Genomic DNA, 21,246 nt, shown 5'->3' on the forward strand with positions numbered 1-21,246 from the left:
GTTTCGTCGCACGTGCAGCACGGAAGTAAGACTGTTCATTTGTAGAAAGTATTAACGGCTAACCCAGCAGCACAGCTGAATGGGATTTGATCAATGAACTTTATTTAAATAATAATCAGTTAAACTTGGGGCGATTGTGTCCTCATTGCACCCAGACATTGTTACCAAGCAGGGTCCTTGTTCCTTTATTTCCTTATATGGTAACCGAAGTTCGAGAATCTATCACTGGAAAAAATGCAAATCTAAAGAAAATGCACAAATTAAGAGTGCGGAAGTTTTATTTATTTCACATATAGCTTGGAGCACATAGCTGTTTGGTTTGGTACGTATTCTGGTATTTAATTCTGTTCAAGTCAGTAAAAAAGGCTCAGTTGTTCAGACAATAATTTGAAATCCAATTTGCAAAATAAGTAACTGCAAATTAAAAAGTGCTTGTTATTTTTTCTAAATTTCTTTGATGACGTTATGTTGAGGTCTCTGAAAGTCATTGTTCACGTAACGAAGTTCATTACTAGCATACAGTTTAAGTGGATATTTTCAAATCATTACTCGATTGCCTTTCTCAAAATTTAATGACAAAATTAACGTAAAAGTGACTTCTCAGTTTTCTTTATCATTACATACTCACTTAAAATTTGTGTCAGTTACCAAATCAGTGTATAATAATAAATGTTAATAATAAATGTTTTTCTTTCCCATCATCTTGTACAGGATTTTTGATGTAAATAGCCCTAGTGGGCTGGCGACTGTAATTATTTCCTTTTCGATCATTAGTGTAACTTTTGGTTTCATGGTCAGTCGTATCCCTTTCTGTCCAGTCTTTTTCGTGAGTGAATGCACAAAATAACTTTCATTTTTCCAAATTGTAGCCCTGTTCGGTTTAATTACTTTTTTTATTTTTACTAGACTTTTCTATCAGAAAGATTGGTTGTACACTTTCCCCCTACTTATCGGTATTATTTCTTCGGGAAAGATAGCCTTAACCAATTAGAAAAATTCCATTAGGTATACATGCGATCCATGGTCATATTTTATATCGCAAGCAGGATAGGCCCATTAGTAAGGAGGAGGTTACACCCTTACTTCAAAATTACTACGCGACGGACCAGTATCTACATAAATCTGAAACGAACGTGGAAAATGAGACGGCTGATACAGCGCGCCATAAAAAGCTTATTTCATATAGCAACCCATGTCCGCACCCCTTAGCGTACGGCGCTAAGCGTCTGTCGCATGCCGCCAAGAGGCCAGGCACACAACATGCCATCCTAGCCGTCATGGTAGCCGGTCTGCAGGGCAACGATTTCAATGTATTTGTGACATCAGGGTAAGAGAGACGCCTGACTGAAATTTTATGACCTTTACAGCAAACGCTGTAGCCGACATAGTTGCTGATATACCGGGCGGGGCAACAGGGGGTTTTCCGCCTGTTTCTGTGATGTGAACGCGTTGCGTTTGGCTGTGCAAATGCCTGTTTGATAGGTGTCGCGCAAAGGACAGTACCTGCGCAGTCTGGTTCGCCCTGCGTCAGTACTCTTCCGTTTATTACTAAGCGGACAGAAGATGGAGCGTTATTTTTGCGAGGAAAGAGCAGACATGCGCTGTGCTTCAGGGATGGCGGATGAAAATGCTCGCAGTGGCCAATGTTTGTACGTTCAACGGTATAAGAATCGTAGAGTGCCATATCCATGGACATTTATTGCCATCCACAGGTCTCTGCGGGAGACAAGTTCAAATAAATGGTTCAAATGGCTTTGAGCACTATGGGACTTCACTTCTGAGGTCATCAGTCCTCTAGAACTTAGAACTACTTAAACCTAACTAACCTAAGGACATCACACACATCCATGCCCGAGGCAGCATTCTAACCTGCGACCGCAGCGGTCGCGCGGTTCCAGACTGTAGCGCCTAGAACCGCTTGGCCACCCCGGCCTGCAGACAAGTTCACTTGAGGTTCGTTTTCCACTGGCGAGTTCTCGTAATGGCACATATACATTTAAGGCCTACTTCGAAACGCGGTGTATCGCTGTACTCATTTTGTGTTACAGGTGTGAGAGCCTGACGGACGCGGCCGTCACAGTGCGTCCATCAGGGCTTGAAGTGGTCCTGTCAGCACTGCTTGAAAACGCACTCTCGACAACCTCGCGATATGTTGCACGGGAAGTGGATGTAAGCCGCCTCACAATTTCAGCTGTGTGGCATGAAGATGATTTGCACCCCTATCGCTTTCGGAAGGTTCAAGCCCTTAACCCAGACGGTTTGAATTCTGCCAGTGATTTTTGTAAATGTGTACATTCAACCAGACTTTCAGAACAGTGTACTTTTTACTGGTTAGGTATGTTTTACATGGGAAGGTATGTTCAACAGCCACAATCAACACGTGTGGGCACGCGAAAACCCTCACGCCACTTTTGTTTGTGGTCACCAAGGTCGCTTCGCGTCAACATTTGGGCCAGCTAGGCAGGCGATAATCTGATCGGTCCGGTCCACACGATCTAGACAAGCTCGAAAAGCCTGTGTTTGTATGAGCCAGTCAGGAGCTGACTCCTGCCTCACGCTGCCTTAGCGCTTAGATTATGTAATTATTTCTATATTAACTGCTGGAATGAGAAGAGTAAATAATATCTCCAACTAATTTGATTGAAGATAAATCTTTTCCTATACGTACTGAATATAACAACTCTCCTATATAGTAAAGAGGGCATAACACTTCAAATTCTGAGTTGTGGATTGGCAGTTTTGCATCCCGGCCGTTACCAGGTTCGTGGGTTTCTTTTTTTTTGTGTGTGTGTGTGTGGGGGGGGGGGGGGGGGGGGGGACTCCAAGGAGGGCAGAATGCTTCCAGCCCTCACGGCTCCAGTAGGTCGCTTACTTGTAGGTGTTCTAAAAGTGGTATTGCCTCCTCGTTACCTGTGTTCTCATCTGGCCTTAAATGTCTTTACTCAGCTGATTCGTTATACTGCAGTTACAAGCAACAAGTATTGGTGGTGTTGGAAGGTGTGCGAAGGAACGTTGGTGTGGTTTCAACACGATGTTACCGCTGCAGATTTTGCACTTACCGTCCAAAACCAATTCAATCTAATTTTAAGTGAAGCTGGAGGCCATTCCTGACTACCAAGATATCACTCCGGTAGATTCGTAGTGCAGGGTCGAATGACGAGTCTGTTTCCTATAATGTCGCGCAAAAGGACTACGGGTACAGCAGACATGATTCCTCTACACGGAGTATCAGAACTTAGTGGACGGATATAATCTGAACAAAGAATGTCATATCGATCAGTTTTTGTATTTAACTACAGGCTTTTTCATCTGCGACGTAAGCGTTGTTCTGGCGTCGCTCGCGAATCGGAGAATCAATTCTCTGTTGTTTGTGACACTCTGGACCGTTCCACGGACTCTGGCATGTGGCGTATAGGTTTTATCGATGTAGACACGTTAGAAGAGGCCTCGGAAAGGAGAAAATATTTTCGCGATTGAGTCGTTGAGACTAGCGTCTCAGTAGCTGCTGCTCACAGAGCTGTGCACTAGAGATCGGAAATGAGTTCTGTACACTCATTTTAAACTCTCCACAGAGTCCTATGACGTCATCTCCGAACTCATCACGGCAGACCAAAGATATTGGCCTGGGTACTGGAAGTATTCTAGGCTCTGACGTAGACAGAATAGAGGCCATCAGTACTGTCTGTGCAAACTAAGTTGACACTCGGCGCGGTGACTGACTGATAGCGATCGTAAAGGCATTTCCCTTGTACGGTCGTTCCCTTCGCCACGGTGCCGAAAGTTGACATACTTTGTGCAGACAGTATTGACGGCCACTACTTACTCCCTGTCACAAACAAGACGGTTTCCATTACCCGGGCCAGTATCTCGAGTCGGCCGTGAGCGGTACACCACCGACGTAGCAGCGGTGCCTTGATTTGTAAAGTACGCAGCCCGTGGCATCACTCATACTCGCTCGATTTCTGATATCTACCGTGTGCACAGGCTCTTAACTGAAACATTGCCGGACACTGTTGGTCCACGTCAGTACTGCAGCTAGCTATGCAGTCAGTTTTTGTGTGTCTAATAGTTTTCCCAAAGTCTGTACCAATGAACTGTAGCTTTGACAGAAACATCCGGCTAGGTAATGCTATGTAAGAATGATTTTCTTAAGGCAGCTTTCTCAGCTAAGAAATGTAGACACAGATTTATCTAAAGAGTACAGGAGACTTGTGTTGAAAAGAAATACGCTGTGCTTCATGGGAAATGGGAAGTCACTCGATGAAGCTTCAGAAGAGATACATAAAGCGGCTGACCTGTTTCCAGTCAAGCACGTGAGCGACAGGGAAAGTGAATCCGCAAGACCAACAACAGAATAGGCATGTGCACATACGACACCTCAGCTGGTTTAATAGCAGCAGTATTACTTTCCCCTGCTATCACTGTGCTTCGTCTGTTTTGAAGATGTAAAACGTCGGTTCACACAGGACTCCTCTGTGATCGACAACTATCTTCCAATTTCGTCTGTTGCACAAGTAGAAACGAAACTGTAACGTAAATATAATGGCAAATGCAGTTAGGAAACGCTTAAAGGGGCACTCAACTAGGTGCAGGGAAGCGCATCTGCCCTCCGCTCACTCCTATGGAAGAGACTTCTGCACACGGAATTCGCATCCTGACTTGTCAGACATATTGAGTGTCTGTTTCAAGAAAACCAGAACATGTAATGGACACTGACGAAGTACACTAAATGGCATTTGTTATGAAATCCCAAAGCTGTTTCACCGTTCACCTTTGTTGGCCTTACAACTGAAAATGTCCGATGATCTAAAACGCTTCCAGTAGCGTTGTATCTTCTGTTCACGGTTTTGTCTCGTGTTAAAAGCTACTTCTATACTACTAAAAATGTGAATATAGGGAGTATTCGCATTATTTAACAGCACCATAGCAGAGTATGCTCAAATCTAATAAAAACTACTCTGTTACGTACGATGTACCTATTATCAGCACGTACAGGTATCATTAGCATGTTTGATGATTAATAAAACTGGTCTTTCTATAGCTTTGAGTTTTATTTTATAAGAAATATTGTTGAAAGCAGCCAATTTCAAAACTGCCAAGACTAATCCACCGGGTTAGAACATTTCGCAATCAAGTATCACAAAATTAACAACAGCCTGCGTGGCAAGGTTCTAACTGTGGTATGAAATAAAATAAAAACCATCCTGAGCCACTGCCATCGACGTTAAACCCAGTGATAGTGACGCAAAGTGGTTTTTATATTATTTGTTGCCACAGTTAGAACCTTGCCATACAGGCTGCTGTTAATTTTGCGGTAGATGATGATGATGATGATGATGATGATGATGATGATGATGATGATGATGATGATGATGATGATGATTATAATAGCTCTTTACTCTCACGAAGTGTTAAGTTCTATTGACAAGGGGCTTCAAATGGATTCCGTATTTCCAGAAGATTTTCGACACCGCACCACACAAGTGACTCGTAGTAAAATTGCGTGCTTACGGAATATCGTCTTTATGTGGCTGGAGTCTTGGTTACAGAGAGTCATAGAATAAAACAGTAGTACTTTCTGGCGTTCCCCAAAGTAGTGTTACAGGCCCTTTGCTGTTCCTTACCTTTATAGGCAGCCGTCTTAGGTTGTTTGCAGATCATACTGTCGTTTATGATCTATTAAACTAATCGGAAGATCAAAACAAATTGCAAAAGATATCTGAATGGTGTCAAAATTGGCAATTGAGCCTAAATAATGAAAAGTGTGAGGTTATCCACAGGAGTGCTAAAATGAATCCGTTAAACTTCGGTTACACGATAAATCAGTCAAATCTAAAGGCCGTAAATGCAACTAAATACCTCGGAATTATAATTACGAACAACTTAAAAAGCAAAGGAAACATGGAAAGTGTTGTCGAGAAGGCAAACCACAGACTGTCTTTAGCTGGCAGAACACTCAGAAAATGTGACAGCTCTAATAATGACTGCCTACACTACGGTTGTTCGTCGTCTTTTGGAGTACTGCTGCGCGGTCTGGGATCCTTGCCAGATGGATTAACGAAGTACATCGAGAAAGTTCAAAAAAATGGCTCTGAGCACTATGGGACTCAACTGCTGAGGTCATTAGTCCCCTAGAACTTAGAACTAGTTAAACCTAACTAACCTAATGACATCACAAACATCCATGCCCGAGGCAGGATTCGAACCTGCGACCGTAGCGGTCTTGCGGTTCCAGACTGCAGCGCCTTTAACCGCACGGCCACTTCGGCCGGCGAGAAAGTTCAAGAAAGAGCTGTACGTTTCGTATTATCGAGAAATAGGAGAGGGGGTGTTACTGATATGATTCAGGACACCATTAAAACAAACGCGTTTTTCGTTGTGGCGGAATGTTGGCACGAAATTTCAATCGCAAACTTTCTCCTCCGAATGCGAAAATATTTTGTTGACACCGACCTACGCAGGGAGAAACTGTCATAATAAAGAAGGGGACATCAGAGCTCGCACGGAAAGAAACATGCGTTAGTTTTTTACCGCGCGCTGTTCGGGAGTGCAATAATAGAGAATTATTGTGAAGGCGATTCGATGAACCCTCTGCGAGGCACTTCAGTGTGATTTGTAGAGTATCCATGTAGATGTAAGTAGATGCCAGTGGTTAATAAAGATTTATTTATCAGCTGTTATTGGCGGTTTTGAAATACGACTTTTTATCGCACACTTACGACTGGTGAGGCAGCTCCTGCACAGTGCAGTGTGAAACAGAACTCCACCGACAAACTTTCGGAGGTTGTTCAAGGATAATTTCTGAGTATTTAGCTATATAAGGAACCCACGGTCTTCTGCGGTTCGTTAGACTTAATGCTTTTCGTTTGGTTGCCTGCCCCCAGTTAGCTTTGTATCTGTATTGCACTGAAAACGGTGCAAATGTCAACTGTATGCGCCGTGTGTCTTGTTTCCATACGCTCACTGCACGTGCTGATAACTCAAGTTTCCACTTTTACCCGTCAACCTTGAATTCAGTGCTGCTCGGTTCTGTCTTGGGTTTGTTTTATCGGCAGTGTTAATTGTACGTTAACAGTTATACACAGCGTTATTGGTAGGTTCGCTGATGAAGTATTAGCCGAGTAATACCTCGTGTGCGGATTCTTTGAAAACAATGGAAGAACGGCACGACGAAGCTATGATATACTGAGAAGCTCCTGCAGCGACGGCAACCAAGCCACCAAGTGTAACCTTTCGTCTCAAGGTTGGTGCATTACTGTGTGTTACGCGGTGTACATTGTGGTTATTGCGTAGCAGCTGAAAAAGATTCGCTTCACACGGTTTGTGGTTTCACTTGTATTCTGAAAACATTCCAACACAGTAAAGAGCATAGTAAAGTGATCATTCAAAACATCGTAAAAATGTTATATGCCACTCTAAAACTTACACTCTTAACACTAAAAAATACTTTTCAGTTCTCATAATGAGTAGGTCTTCCACGGCCGGCGTCTTCATTAGTTAAAACTTCCGGACTGAGAGGCCCTAGTCGATCTGTAAAACTACTTCTTCCTGACGTTTCGTTCCCAACAGCGGCCAACATCTTCTGATGTGAGTCAACGACTGGCTGCCAGGCCGCGGAAGTCCCGTTTGTCTAGAGCGCGTAGAGGGCATAACCGTACTGGCAGCCAGTCGTTGACTCACCTCGGAAGAATTTGACCGCAGTTAGCAAAGAACCGTCACGAAGAAGTTTTACAGATCGATCACTGCCTCTCAGCCCGGAAGTTTCAACTAATGACTCTACAGTGCTCTCACATTCACTGACCTGTTCAACTATACCATAATTTGAAATAAAGTCCTCTGTCAATGAGTTCTTTGTAGAACGCGGACAATATTCCAAAATATTCGAGAACGTTAAAAAATCATGAACTTCCTAGAACATTAAAATCTACAACATTCGAAATCTTTCTGATGATCGAAAACATTCTTGGTATGCTGCTAGCAGGTGTAAAGGCTGCGGAAACTGAAAGAACCAAGTCCATAGAGGATTCCAAACAACAAACTATTTGCCAGGCAACGAAACAACCAACACTAGTAATAGCATAAAGAGACAATCATATTACAACTTACTGTTTGTTCAGATAATACATAAGTCAAAAATTAAGAAAACACTTGCAAAGCAACAAGCATAACGTTTATGTATATGTAATCTCAGGTAATGCTGAGGTGAGGGAAGTACACCTAAGAGCTAAAGAAACTGCTACACATGCCTAATATTGTGTAATGTCTGAAGTAGTGCTGGAGGGAGCTGATACCATTAATCCTGTATTCTGTCCATAAATCCGTAACAGTACGAGGGGATGGAGGTCGCATCTGAAAAGCACAGCCGGCCAGAGTGGCCAAGCGGTTCTAGGCGCTTCAGCAGGTTTGAATCTTGCCTCGGGCATGGATGTGTGTGTGATGTCTTTAGGTTAGTTAGGCTTAAGTAGTTCTAGGTTCTAGGGTACTGATGACCTCAGATGTTGAGTCCCATAGTGCTCAGAGCCATTTGAACCACTTTTTTTTTTTTTTTTTTGAAAAGCACGTTGCAAGGCATCCCAGATATGCTCAATAATGCCCATGTCTGGGAGTTTGGTTGCCAGAGGAAGTGCTTAAACTCAGAATTGTCCAAGTCTGTCGGAATACACAATGGACATTAATGGATGCAAGTGATCAGACTGACTGCTTATGTACGTGTCAGCTGTCAGAGTTGTATCTAGACGTATCAGGGGTCCCATATCACTCCAACTGCACACGCCCCACACCATTACTGAGCCTCCACCAGCTTGAACGGTCATCTGCTGACATGCAGGGTCCATGGATTCATGAGGTTGTCTCCACACTAGTACACGTCTATCCGCTCGATAGAATCTGAAACGAGACTCGTCCGACGAGGCCACATGTTTCCAGCCATCAAAAATCCAATGTCGGTGTTGGCGGTCCCAGGCGAGGCGTAAGGCTTTGTGTCGGGCAGTCATCAAGTGTACACGAGTGTGCCTTCGGCTCCGAAAGCCCATATCTCTTATGTCTCGTTGAATGGTTTGCACGCTGATACTTGAAGTATGTAGCAATTTGTAGAAGGGTTGCATTTTTGTTACGTTGAAGGATTCTCTTCGGTCGTCTTAGGTCCCGTTCTTGCAGGACGTTTTTCCGGCTGCAGTGATGTCGGAGATGGCTCTGAGCACTATGGGACTCAACTGCTGAGGTCATTAGTCCCCTAGAACTTAGAACTAGTTAAACCTAACTAACCTAAGGACATCACAAACATCCATGCCCGAGGCAGGATTCGAACCTGCGACCGTAGCGGTCTTGCGGTTCCAGACTGCAGCGCCTTTAACCGCACGGCCACTTCGGCCGGCGATGTCGGAGAGATGGTGTTTCACCGGAATCCTGATATTCACGGAACACTCGTGAAATGATCGTACGGGAAAATCCCTGCTTCATCGCCACCTCGGAGATGCTGTGCCCCATCGCTCGTACGCCGACTATAACACCACGTTCAGACTCACTTAAATTTTGGTAACCTGTCATTGCAGCAGCAGTAACCGATTTAACAACTCCGCCAGACAAATGTCTTATATGGGCGTTGCCGACAGCGCCGTATTCTGCCTGCTTACGTGTCTCAGTATTTGAATACACATGCCTATATCAGTGTCTTTGGCGCTTCCGCGAGAGAGAGAGAGAGAGAGAGAGAGAGAGAGAGAGAGAGAGAGAGAGAGAGAGAGAGAGAATTAATAAAACAAATGACAGCGACTTCCTTCAATAAAAGAATTTTTTAGAACTTAGGACTTCCGCTTTTGCTTGCTACAAAACTTGTTCGCAAAATATAGCTTCAAAAAAAGTTTGAAGGAAAGACTTTACAGATATTCTACTTGTTCTACGCAAATACCTTAGACAAAATTATTTGACAGAGGACTAACAAGCCTGGAGTCTCCGAAAGGGATTGAAATCTTTCGAATAGTTTAAATCACCAAAAACATTATTTACAAGCCACAGTTTTGAATCAGAAAGAAATTTCTTAAGAGTAGAAGACTTGCATGAATTACAGTACTGCTTAAACTTAGCAGCCTTCTGCGGTCGCGGACCCACTTAGTTGTATTGCAACTTCAACTATCAAATGATTTAAGTAGTTAGCTTATTAACATACTCTAGCAGCGCTCAGAGCGGTAAAAGCATAGCTCATTATAGGGTTAACATAAAATTAGATCTTTAAAATTACAACTAAAACGGCATTGTATAATTTGAGCTGCTTGCACACACCGTTGAGCAGAGGTAACCGGTACGTAACCAAGTACTGCAAGAACAACCGTTATCAGTAATTTGACTGACTCACAATTAAGACTACACACGCTGCTTTTTCAAGACAGCATAGTTCAAGCAACACAAGACTTTTCCACAGTTGCGATTATAGAGTTTGCCAGGTGTTGGGCTTATAAACAGATATTACTCCAGCAAAATAGAACAGAGATATGTTACGGCTCAATTCGTTAACATTAAAATTTTCATAAAACCCAACAACATAGATATATCTCGAACTTTTGCCTTGAAATATACATTGATGCGAAAGAGACGGATGATGTTCTTGTGACCATCAGAATGTGGTAGCGACTACTTCAAACTCTTATATCTCCATAAACAAAACAGCTAACATCGTACAACTGCAGTACCTAACAGTGGAACCAAGGGTACCACCAGACGCACATACAGCGTGACACTTATTGAACTGTATGAAAAAAAAAGACTTAAATTAGTTGCAAACTTGGGCGTTGTTCAACATGTAAACGTCACTACACATATTCAGATTTAGGTTATGAAATGTTCGGTATGCCTGCCATCAGGGCGATGATGTGGCACAGACGAATAGCGAAATTGTGCATGACCCGCTGAACTGTCGGAACATCGATGCTGTCGATCTCCTGAATGGCTGTCTCCAGCTCAACACTGGTTTTGGAGTTATTGCTGTACACCTTGTCTTTAATATAACCCCACAAAAAGGAGTGGCATGTCTTAAGACCCGGGGAATATCTTGGCCAATCGAGGACCATGCCAGTGGCCTCTGGGTACCCCAGAGCCTCAATGCGGTCCCCAAAGTGCTCCTCCAGGACATCAAACACTCTCTTGCTTCGATGGGGTCGAGCTCCGTCTTGTATGAACTACATTTTGTCGAAATCAGGGTCGCTTTGGATAAAGGGGGTGGAATCATCTTCCAAAACCTTCACGTACCGTTTGGTAGTCACCGTGCCATCAAGGAATATCGCCCCGATTATTCTGTGACTGGACATTGCACACAAGTTACTCGTTGAGGGTGAACAGGCTTTTCGATAGCGAAATGTGAATTCTCAGTCTCCCAAATGCGTCAGTTTTGCTTATTGACGAACTCATCCAAATGAAAGTGGGCTTCGTCGCTAAAGCAAACCAACAGCGCATACTATTTGCCAACATGGCCCGCTGCAAATCGTGCAGTTTGAACGTCCTAACACAAGCCGTTCAGGAGGTACGACGATTTAGTTTCATATGGTTCAATTACTGTCACCCTGTATATTCTAAGAGTAGTCTGGAGCATTTTCCATGGCGTTTCGGCAGATATTTGCCGTTTCGTTTCCACAAAGTGCACATGGAGTCAGCTCAAACGGATACTGCTCGTCACGTCTATCCCGCGACGCCCAGCGTCGACGGAAAGCGTCGGTTTGTTTCCCGTTACAAACAAAATGATTTTTAAATAGGTTTGTGTGTCCCTACAACACTGCGGTTTAAGTTTGGACTAATGCGAAATTAGTTTCATCGACGTATATTAACAGAAACAATAAAACGGAGAATAATCAGTCCAGCAGCGGCTGAGCAGGACATATTTAATGAACTAATTATATCACAATACTTTCCTATGAACTAAATTTTTCATTTCATTATAATTTTTGTAAGTAGATATAAAAGTTCTTAGCCTTTCCTATCCCTAAATCAATCTATATATAAATGACTGTGAGAAAAGGACGATTCTTTCAAATCAATAGCACAACTTCTTAACGTTTGTCTATGTGGCTTATTTATAGTGATAGGCTACTAAATGCTAATCGTACTGGAAATTGTAGACCTTTCAACTGAATCGGCAGTTTGCTAGATATGAGCGAAATCCTCGGAATAAAAGCTATTTGTCCTTTATCTTTTCCTGGCATTATTTTTGATTCAACTATATTGTGTGATAACTGTTCACGACCAATTCTTGTTTTAAATTTCTATATTAAAATGGTCTGTAGCTTCATTTCTTACTGATATAATGGTTCTTCAAATAAGCAGCTTGAGTGATTTCGATTAACGTTCGAAAAAACTTTGGACAGTTGACAGTGCAGCGCATATTATTTGTAAGCTCAATTTGGCCAGTTTCACAATCAAATGGCTATATGTATTAACTAATTTGTAAGAATTTTTCGACCAAATGATTCGCTTCATCATCAGTGGAAAGTTGAACGTTCATATTTCCTTTTAATTGTGCTTTCTTTACTCAGGACGGAAGAAATGATATCTTCAGAAGTGCACTGATTTCACCGGCTGGAGTTGATTTTGGGGCGTTTGCTGAAAATGTCCATAATGTGTGATTAATACCCCTTTTAATTCGTAATTGGTTAAAGATATCGAAAAGAGGTTTCCTGCAAACGACAGTAGGCAGAATAGCACGTAATTTTTTATTTGGGTAATGCCATTAACTCATGTGTCAACCGAGGTATTTAAGCAATTGGGTTTTTAGGGTTTGATACATCAAACAGTAGAAACTGAACCTCAATAGGCTCACTGCTGTCTGTCCGTATTTCTTCAAAACCCACTGTCTCAGGAATAGATAGCAATGAAATTTATATCACACACCTAAGTCTGCAGTATCTTGGTCGTGTAAAAAAAATTGAAGCTTTTAAGTCAGTGCAATCAAAAGATACGGCCATTTATGTCGCGATATCTTGAAACTCACAAACTTACTCGTTACAAGCTATAGGCCTTTTCCGGATGACATAGAATCACGAACTTTGGCAAGAAGCAAGGTTTCACAGTACAGATAAAGGAAAAAAAAAACAGAAAATTGTTAATTTGTAATTATATCACACGAAAAAGACATTTCTTTTTGTTAGTTGCTATCAGACTTCAGAATTAAAATCAGAATACTCACGAAAGTCTTGGAATTTCCGGGACTGATATGTTGCCAGTATCAATGTCGATAACAGACAAAAAAAAAAATCAAGATTCCCGATTCTCGGAATGGAGGAAGAGGAGGAGGAGATTAGTGTTTAACGTTACGTCGACAACGTGGTCATTAGAGACTGAGCACAAGCTCGGGTTAGGGAAAGAGGGAGCAGGAAAGCGACTGTGCCTTAAGCGGTTTAGGGAAATCGCAGAAAACCTAAATCAGGATGGCCGTACGCAGGTTTCAACTGTCGTCCTCCAAAACGCGAGTCCATAGTGCTAACCACTGCGCCATCTCGCTCGGTTTCCCGGTATGGATGAACTGCCTGTATGCACAAATAAATTTGTACAAAACCGTCAGAGCGTGAGTTCTACTCGCAGTTGGACAATTTTGTTTATGGAACGATGAATATTTTTACCGGATTTCGAAAGCTCTCGAAAACAAGAGTACAGTAATGTAACGGTTGTGAATGGGTTATCGCAAAAATGTAATAAGTGTGCTAAAACTGAAAGGCAAGGCGGTCGGGATAGATTCTTGCAGTGTAAACATTGCCAAGTATTGCTTTCATGCCATGCTCCGTTGTTATCACGCCTTCCGACTGTTCACTTGTTTCCACGAAAGCTGTTAAAGATTATGGCAGAAACTGTAACACTACTACGGAACGCCTAAAATAATCACCCAGACATCCGGTCCAAGTTGCAGGTTGCCCATCTAACTACTTCCAGAAGCAACCAAAATTTTATTTTTAGTTTCTGGTTTGATTATTGACCGAATTTAGTAACTTAAAATTCTGTCATAATCTACTCGTGAAGAGGTATAATATTGTGTTGAAGGCTGGACACGAGTCATTTATTACAGTTACAAACAGTGTATACATCTTCAGAAAGCGTAACTCACGGCGCGCAAATTATCGATCTTATATACATCCAGTAGTCGAGAGTGAGAGCACTTAGTGACTTCCAACAAAAAAATTTCAAACCCTCCAAGACTTTTTTCGCTGTCGCACATACGGAATAATGAAACGGAAGAAATCTTAACGCTTACTACTTTTTCGCCGCAGTCGCAGTAAAACGTAATCATTAGGCATTGTGTTTTAATTTACTACTTCTTTATTGCCAATTCTACCCGCAATGCTTTTGCAGACAGTATCCACCTACACCACTGAATGTACCTGCTCAATTATTTTATGGTACGACACACATTCAGGCACAGGTATGAATTACTAATAACACTGACGCAAGAAACAAATCAGGGCAGAATCTACATAAATTTGTGCACGGTGTTCTACAATGCCTGAACGGGAAATCGACTGTCATCCTGTACGGTATTTGCAGCGCTCTTCCAGAAAAGGCAACTTCCCCGCTCGCTTTTCAGTTCATGGACTGACTGTTCCTCGCCAGCATTCCCTGTCCAGTTGTCGCACCTGAGTAGACAAAATAACTTCACTGAGATCGCGTTTATGCAGTGGAGTTACTTCCAGTTCATTAAATAATTATATATTTGCAGTCGTTAAGTGAGCTATTACGTAAAAAGGTTCCTCGACTGGAACTAACTGTCGACCACACTGAAGAATCTGTCCAATGTGTAACACACTGAAAAAGTGTTTATCTACTACATTTTTTCAGTGTGTTACACAATCAATGGGTGGAATATTTTCGCAGCTTGAGGAGTATAAAGAGCATCACCACACTTCAGCTCTCGCAGCATCTAAAGATACCCAGTCTTTACACTGGCTGCCTGTGTAGCAGAATAGATCACCTAGGTGTAACAGAAATTTAGATATTTCAACATGAGTCAAACAAGGCATTACATCAGATTGATGTTATAGATCTTAACACGATCAGTGCTATTCCATCAGATACAGTGACACCTGCCACGCAAGATACAATGTGTAGGCATGGTAAATGGCCCCACTCAGTGCAGACCACTCTACAATTGCCAACAATTTCTGATTGAAGAGATTTATGCTCACTGCCAGTAACACATTTAATGGCGACAGAAGTGCAGTGACTTTCTGGTCAATAATTAATTCACCCCCTAGTGACAACACATTTGCACAGCTTTACAATATGCTGTCAATAACAGAAAGCAACAAGATGACACATTTACCAATCCAATCCCCCTCTCACCAACAGTGCTCACGTCACTGACATCATCACACCTAAAAGTTAATTACTTGTCAGTCATAGGTCACAGATATGTATTTTGCATAAGAGGTCACTTAGCTACTGTAATGAGTACTCACTTAATAAACTGCAAAAACTCTAACATAAAAGTGAAGCTATTTTATCTAATTAAATAAGACAAATGGACACGAAATTCTGGAGAGGTATAGTTTGTCCGTAATCTAAAAAGCGAGAAGCGCTCGTGATGGGTGAAGCTGCCTTTCCGGGAAGGATGCCACAACTGCCGTACAGGAAGACTAAGAATCGATTTCCCATCCAGCAGTGTGGAACAGCGAGCGGAGATTTACGTAGGATCTATCGATATGTTTCTCTTCCGTTAGCATAATAACTCCAAGTAGCAACTCATATCCGTACTCACTGCGATGTTAACACACTTGGTGGGAAATACCTCCCCCTCCTCCCCCAGGAGTGTGTGCACACTGCGTCGCCATTGCTTCATAAGGAGAGCTGCGGAAGCGTCCAGTATAACTTTGTGAAATGTCCTGTAGTGGTTTTTTGTGAGGCAGTGTAGAGAGCGTGGGGAATGGCCTGGTCGTTCTTCAGTTCGCTGACCTACAAAAGCCGGGAAGCGCATGACCACAATATGTCGACGTGCCTTCCCTCGCGCATTTGTTTTCCACCTTCGCCCCCTCCAGCCCGTCACACCGCCTGAACACAAATTAGCCCTCAAAGTTCTACTGCACTTAGACATGGTGTAAACATTTAATACTCATTTAGCAATAAACATAAATTTTATGGCTTTAAAACACCATTTTTTTTATAATCTGATTTTTCCATCCCCTGCAACGCCATACTTTTTTTCTTCCCCAATTTCGGTAGAAAACATGCGGAATTTGTTCTGGCACACCGAGGAATATTCCCTCTTCAACCTCTCTAGTTTCATGAAGATCAAATAGTTGGTGGCGCTATACGTGGGTTTCAAAGTGGCGTCTTTAACAGAAGTTGCATTCGAAGCAGAGAGCTGTCACTGAGTTTCTTCCGGAGGAAAACCAGAGCAGCGTAGATATTCATAGGCGCTTGCAGAATACCTGCGGAGACCTGCCAGTGAGCAAAAGCTCGGTGAGTCGGGCGAGGTGTCTGTCATCATAGGAATAAAGTCGCGCAAATCTGTCAGATATCCCGCATGCCAGCCGGTCGCACACATCTTTGACTCCTGCGATGTTGGAGCGTGTGGACACACTCATTCGAGTGTGTCCTCTCTGTTCTTCGCCGCCTAACAGAAAACATTGAAGAGCAACGAACGAAGATCTGTGCGGAACTGATTACGCGTTACGAGGTTGATCATGAAAATCTTCTGTTGAACATAGGCACAGGTGATAAAACATGGATTAGCGTCACACCACCTTTCGTCCGACGAAAAAGTTGATAGCCGCACTGTCAGCCGGTAAAACTACGGTGACTGACTGTCTTCTAGCTATGTGTAAGGGTTACATTGTTTAATGTCTTCCATTGTGGCGCAACGATCAACTCTGAAGTGTATTGTTACCCTACGGAAACTGCTCGTCGTCACAAAATGCAGCGCAAGGCAGTCTCTCTCTCTCTCTCTCTCTCTCTCTCTCTCTGTGTGTGTGTGTGTGTGTGTGTGTGTGTGTGTGTGTGTGTGTGTGTGTTTTCAGGAAACTTAACTTGGCTGTTCTTACTCATCCACCTTACAGCCTGGATCTCGCACCTTCTGCCCTCCATCTGTCTGACTCAATGACGGGTGCTGAAGCAGCAAGGCGTTTGATTCTGACGTCGATCGTAGAGTGGACCAATAGAGTTGCATCATGGTTGCATACAGGCCCTCCCTGTAACGTGGTTTAAGGCCGTCGCACTGAACGGAATAATAGGGTTTGCAACCACAATAGTGGGCAATAATATGGTGTATTGGAATCCTGAGTACAGCCAACTTGCTTTCAGAAAAAAGAGTAGCATTACTTATTCAACACGCCTCGTATTAAGCCGTAGAGAAGAAACGGGTAGGGCCCTTTTTGTAAGAAATTTAATACAATTTAATTTTGTCTGTGGAAACATTTTAGCTAGAAGCCGCAGTTTTCGAGATACTGTAGAATAACACAGAAAAGCGACCTTTAAACGCCAGTCTTCCGCCACTCCCCACCTCTATACCCACACCCAATAGGTAAGGATTTTCAATACCTTGTTCATAACACGCCCGTTAACATTGCGCAAAAACTTAAAAGAGTGCAGCACGAATTTTTTTCTTCTGTTCGACTATTTCTTGTCTTCGTTGACTGGGCTACTGTGTAACGATATTTTGTTTGGTTTCTTCTGAGACCTACCCATTGCACGAGACTTCATGTGTGGCCTCTCTCCTTGCCAACCCATTAGGGTACACTCCTGGTACGGTACATCATCTCCGCGTATAACGACGCTCTAATTGGTCAGCTTCAGTGGCCATGTGCGTCACGCGTGATAGGGTAATGCGACCGACATTATGCGAGATGAGATAGGTCAGCGACGGGGCCGCGGTCGGTCGCGCTGCGTCGCATCTGGTCGGGTCGGGTCGGGTCGGGTCGGGTGTCGGCAGACGGCGACCGATCAATACGGCGGCAGCGGAGAGGCGGGGCGGCCGCCAGTCGAGCTCCAGGCGCGCAGCGGGTAGCGGCAGGCACAGGCGGTAGGCGCAGCACAGCACAGCACCCTGTGTCCTCCAGAGCGGGGCAGCAGACCAGTACAGGCGGCGGCGCCGGTGTTCGGGCAAGCGCGACTACCAGAGGCGCCAAGACGGTGCTGTTCACGAGAGAGGTCCTACTAGGCCCCGTGCGCGACGGCTTCCCGCAGCTGTACCGCGTCATGGACAAGACGCTCCGCTTTCCAGACTACATCCTGTCCAAGATGGCGCCGGCGGCAGGGGAAGGCGGCGGGGGCGGCGGTGACGGAGGCCTAGGCGCTAAGGCGGAGGCGGCGGAAGCGGCCGGCGGGGGCGGCGCGGCGGCAGCCGGGGCCCCGCGGAGGCCGCGCTTCAGCGCCAAGGCGGCGCGCCGCTGGCTGCACCAGAACCTGCTGCTGCTGCTCACCGTTGCTGGCGTCGTCCTGGGCGTCACCGCCGGTAAGTCCCAGTCCCCAGCACGCCAAAGTTCAGAAACTTTGCTCATGGTCTGCCTCATCCACCACTAATCTCCACACTCCCCCTTTCTTCCTCTTCCTCCTCCTCCCCCTCCACTTCCTCCTCCTCCTCCCCCTCCACTTCCTCCTCCTCCTCCCCCTCCACTTCCTCCTCCTCCTCCTCCCCCCACCACTTCCTCCTCCTTTTCCTCCTCCCCCCTCCACTTCCTCCTCCTCCTCCCCCCTCCACTTCCTCCTCCCCCCACCACTTCCTCCTCCTCCTCCTCCTCCTCCTCCTCCTCCTCCCCCCTCCACTTCCTCCTCCTCCTCCTCCCCCCTCCACTTCCTCCTCCTCCTCCTCCTCCCCCCCTCCACTTCCTCCTCCTCCTCCTCCTCCCCCCCCTCCACTTCCTCCTCCCCCCTCCACTTTCTCTTCCTGCTCCTCTTCAAGTCCCCTCTTCTTCCTGCTCCTCGCCACTTTCCCCTCTACTTTTTCCCTCATCTGGCCTCTTCTCTACATTCCCCATTCTTAACTCACTTCAGCTGATTTTTATTGATTCCTCATATTTAAGAAAAGCACTGCAAACCACACTGTTTTTTGCTTGATTATTTTCAGAACTGGCACCTCATCTAGGCTGTGACAGTTAAAGCAGTGGTCCAACATTGGATCAATATCAAAGCAGTCATGAGGGAACATCAAATAAATAGTCATTCTGATTGCCCTAAACTGTAAATGGCAAACACAGCAGATATTTTACTAAAAGGCATACTCGTCGATTGTTAGTAATGTCGGTATGATGAACAACATGTCTGCTAAATACCCTCATTCAGATGAAACAGGAATACACGGAATGATTTTGCTAAATGGGAACGAACTGCAGGAAACGATACCTGTCAGGACAATAAGCAAAAATGTTCATCTGAACATCGCCAGAAATACCTTCCAAGGAAGGTACATAAACATGAAGCTCTAGACAAGTCATCGACAGTGCCCCCTGTATCGACAGCAGGAAGATGGCCCACCAGTGTGGGGATTACTGGACAATCGTGTGGAATGTTCTCCATGACATCTGCCACTATCTGTATCACTTACAACGTGTGCAGGCCTTATCATCTATGAATATGCTTCAAGGATATCTGTTTGGTCGTCGATTCGCCACACAGGCCACCAAGGTGCTGTGATTTGTCACCAAAGTTATTCGTAGATGAGATCAGTCTTTACGAGGTGTAGCACTGCCAGCCTTGCCAACACCCACCTGTGGGCTATGAAGTAACCCCACAGTATGGTTAAAGCAATCAGTCACCAGCAGTTCAGCATCAGTATTTGGATGGAGGTTGTTGGCGAAGGTTTTTATGACCATTCATGTGATTAATGATCTGCAGGACTTCAGCCATTCACTTATGTAATAAAATGAAATACCTACAACGTCTCCTGATGGGAGTTCTCCTCCTCAGCGTTGGTTAAGGACTGAAGATTGTGTACTGAGTCACAGAAGCTGGTTGCAATATAATGAAATAACACAAAAAAGATGGCTGCAGGTGTTTCATTCTATTATATTACTGGTGAACGTCTCGTCAGACCAGTCATCCTTCCACAGTGCCTCACAGCTAGGGCATATTGGCACATATTGCGAGTGACCCTGCCTCCCCTGTTTGAAGATGTGCCTTAAATGGTACAAAGGAAATGTGGTTACATGATGAGGCTCGACTTCACCACTCTCTTGAGTGTGGAGCTAAAACGTTGGTACAGACAGAACATTCCTACTTTTCTGGTATCCTCTCACCTCTCTTTCAATCTCCTACTTTTCTGGTATCCTCTCACCTCTGTTTCAATCATTGACACTTGCACTATCAAATATATCTTATTCCCTGCTTCAGGTTGGTGTACCTCACTTCTAACGAATTTCTGGCTATATGCGCATATGGCCTGTTCTGCTGTGTATCTTGTCACGGATCATTTCCTGCAGTTCTTCCGCAAGATCACCCCTGTATGCAATGTGTTCCAGTTCTGCCAACTCTAGTGCTACAGTAAAAATCTCTCATTATTTTGAGATAGCTCTCAGAATGTTAAAAGTTCTTGTCAAACTGAATAAGAGAGAACTTAGTATGATGACCTCTGTCTGCCCTGACGACAGTGGCGACAAGCAACGTTGACTCCATAACATAGTGACACCTCAAATGCTGCTCACTGCTCAGTGGCTCGAAGTCGCACACATCTCATCTGATGACAGCATTCCAGATGCAGTCAGTAGTGTTGATGACAGGTGAACTAAAGAATATTGGAGGAGGAGGAGGAGGAGGAGGAGAATGAGAACACAAGCACTGTGACATGCATGAAGTGTTCAGCAAAAGAAATTCTGATAGAATTTGAGAGTGATGGGGTGATACATTGTCATGCAGAATGGTATGTGGAAATTACTGGATGGGAATGGTACTTGAAACTGTTGACTGGTGACACACTGGCTGCTGTTTCAATACTTCCACCACCTGCTCGAATGGTTTGCTGTTGCCAGCTGGATGTATATGGTTTCTAGACACATATTTACCATTCTTCGAGTGTCTGGTGGTGTGTTGGACGATGGCTTCTGTACCACTTTGTAAAATCGTAGTTCATGGTGGTATGGCTGCTAACTAGTTGTTGTATAGGATTGAACTGCACTGGAGCTCACTCATCAGTAGTTACCATCTATGTTAGTCGACAGTGATCAACATGGCGTTGCCCACAGTAACTAACTGTAGCGGTAGTTTCCCCATATCTATGTACTGACAGTACATCTTTGTCACAATGATAAGTGAGAACACTATCCCTGCGACATTTGTAAGGGAATATCTATG

At 44.2% G+C, this 21,246-nt stretch overlaps 1 protein-coding gene across 3 annotated transcripts in view; it reads left to right on the forward strand.

Moving 5' to 3' along the window:
* LOC126416402 (excitatory amino acid transporter) overlaps positions 1-21,246 on the forward strand; it is a 444,232-nt gene that overhangs the window by 135,063 nt on the left and 287,923 nt on the right. For 2 of the 3 annotated variants that reach the window (XM_050084097.1, XM_050084096.1), the window contains exon 2: positions 18,185-18,415. In XM_050084097.1, the coding sequence (XP_049940054.1) occupies positions 18,202-18,415 (214 nt within the window). In that variant the 5' untranslated portion in view covers positions 18,185-18,201. Of the gene's footprint in view, positions 1-17,926; positions 18,416-21,246 lie in introns of those variants that run through there. The other variant, XM_050084095.1, reaches the window with a different exon arrangement.

The sequence above is a fragment of the Schistocerca serialis genome, chromosome 8 (assembly GCF_023864345.2).
Source record: "Schistocerca serialis cubense isolate TAMUIC-IGC-003099 chromosome 8, iqSchSeri2.2, whole genome shotgun sequence".
Taxonomy (NCBI): Eukaryota; Metazoa; Arthropoda; class Insecta; order Orthoptera; family Acrididae; genus Schistocerca; species Schistocerca serialis.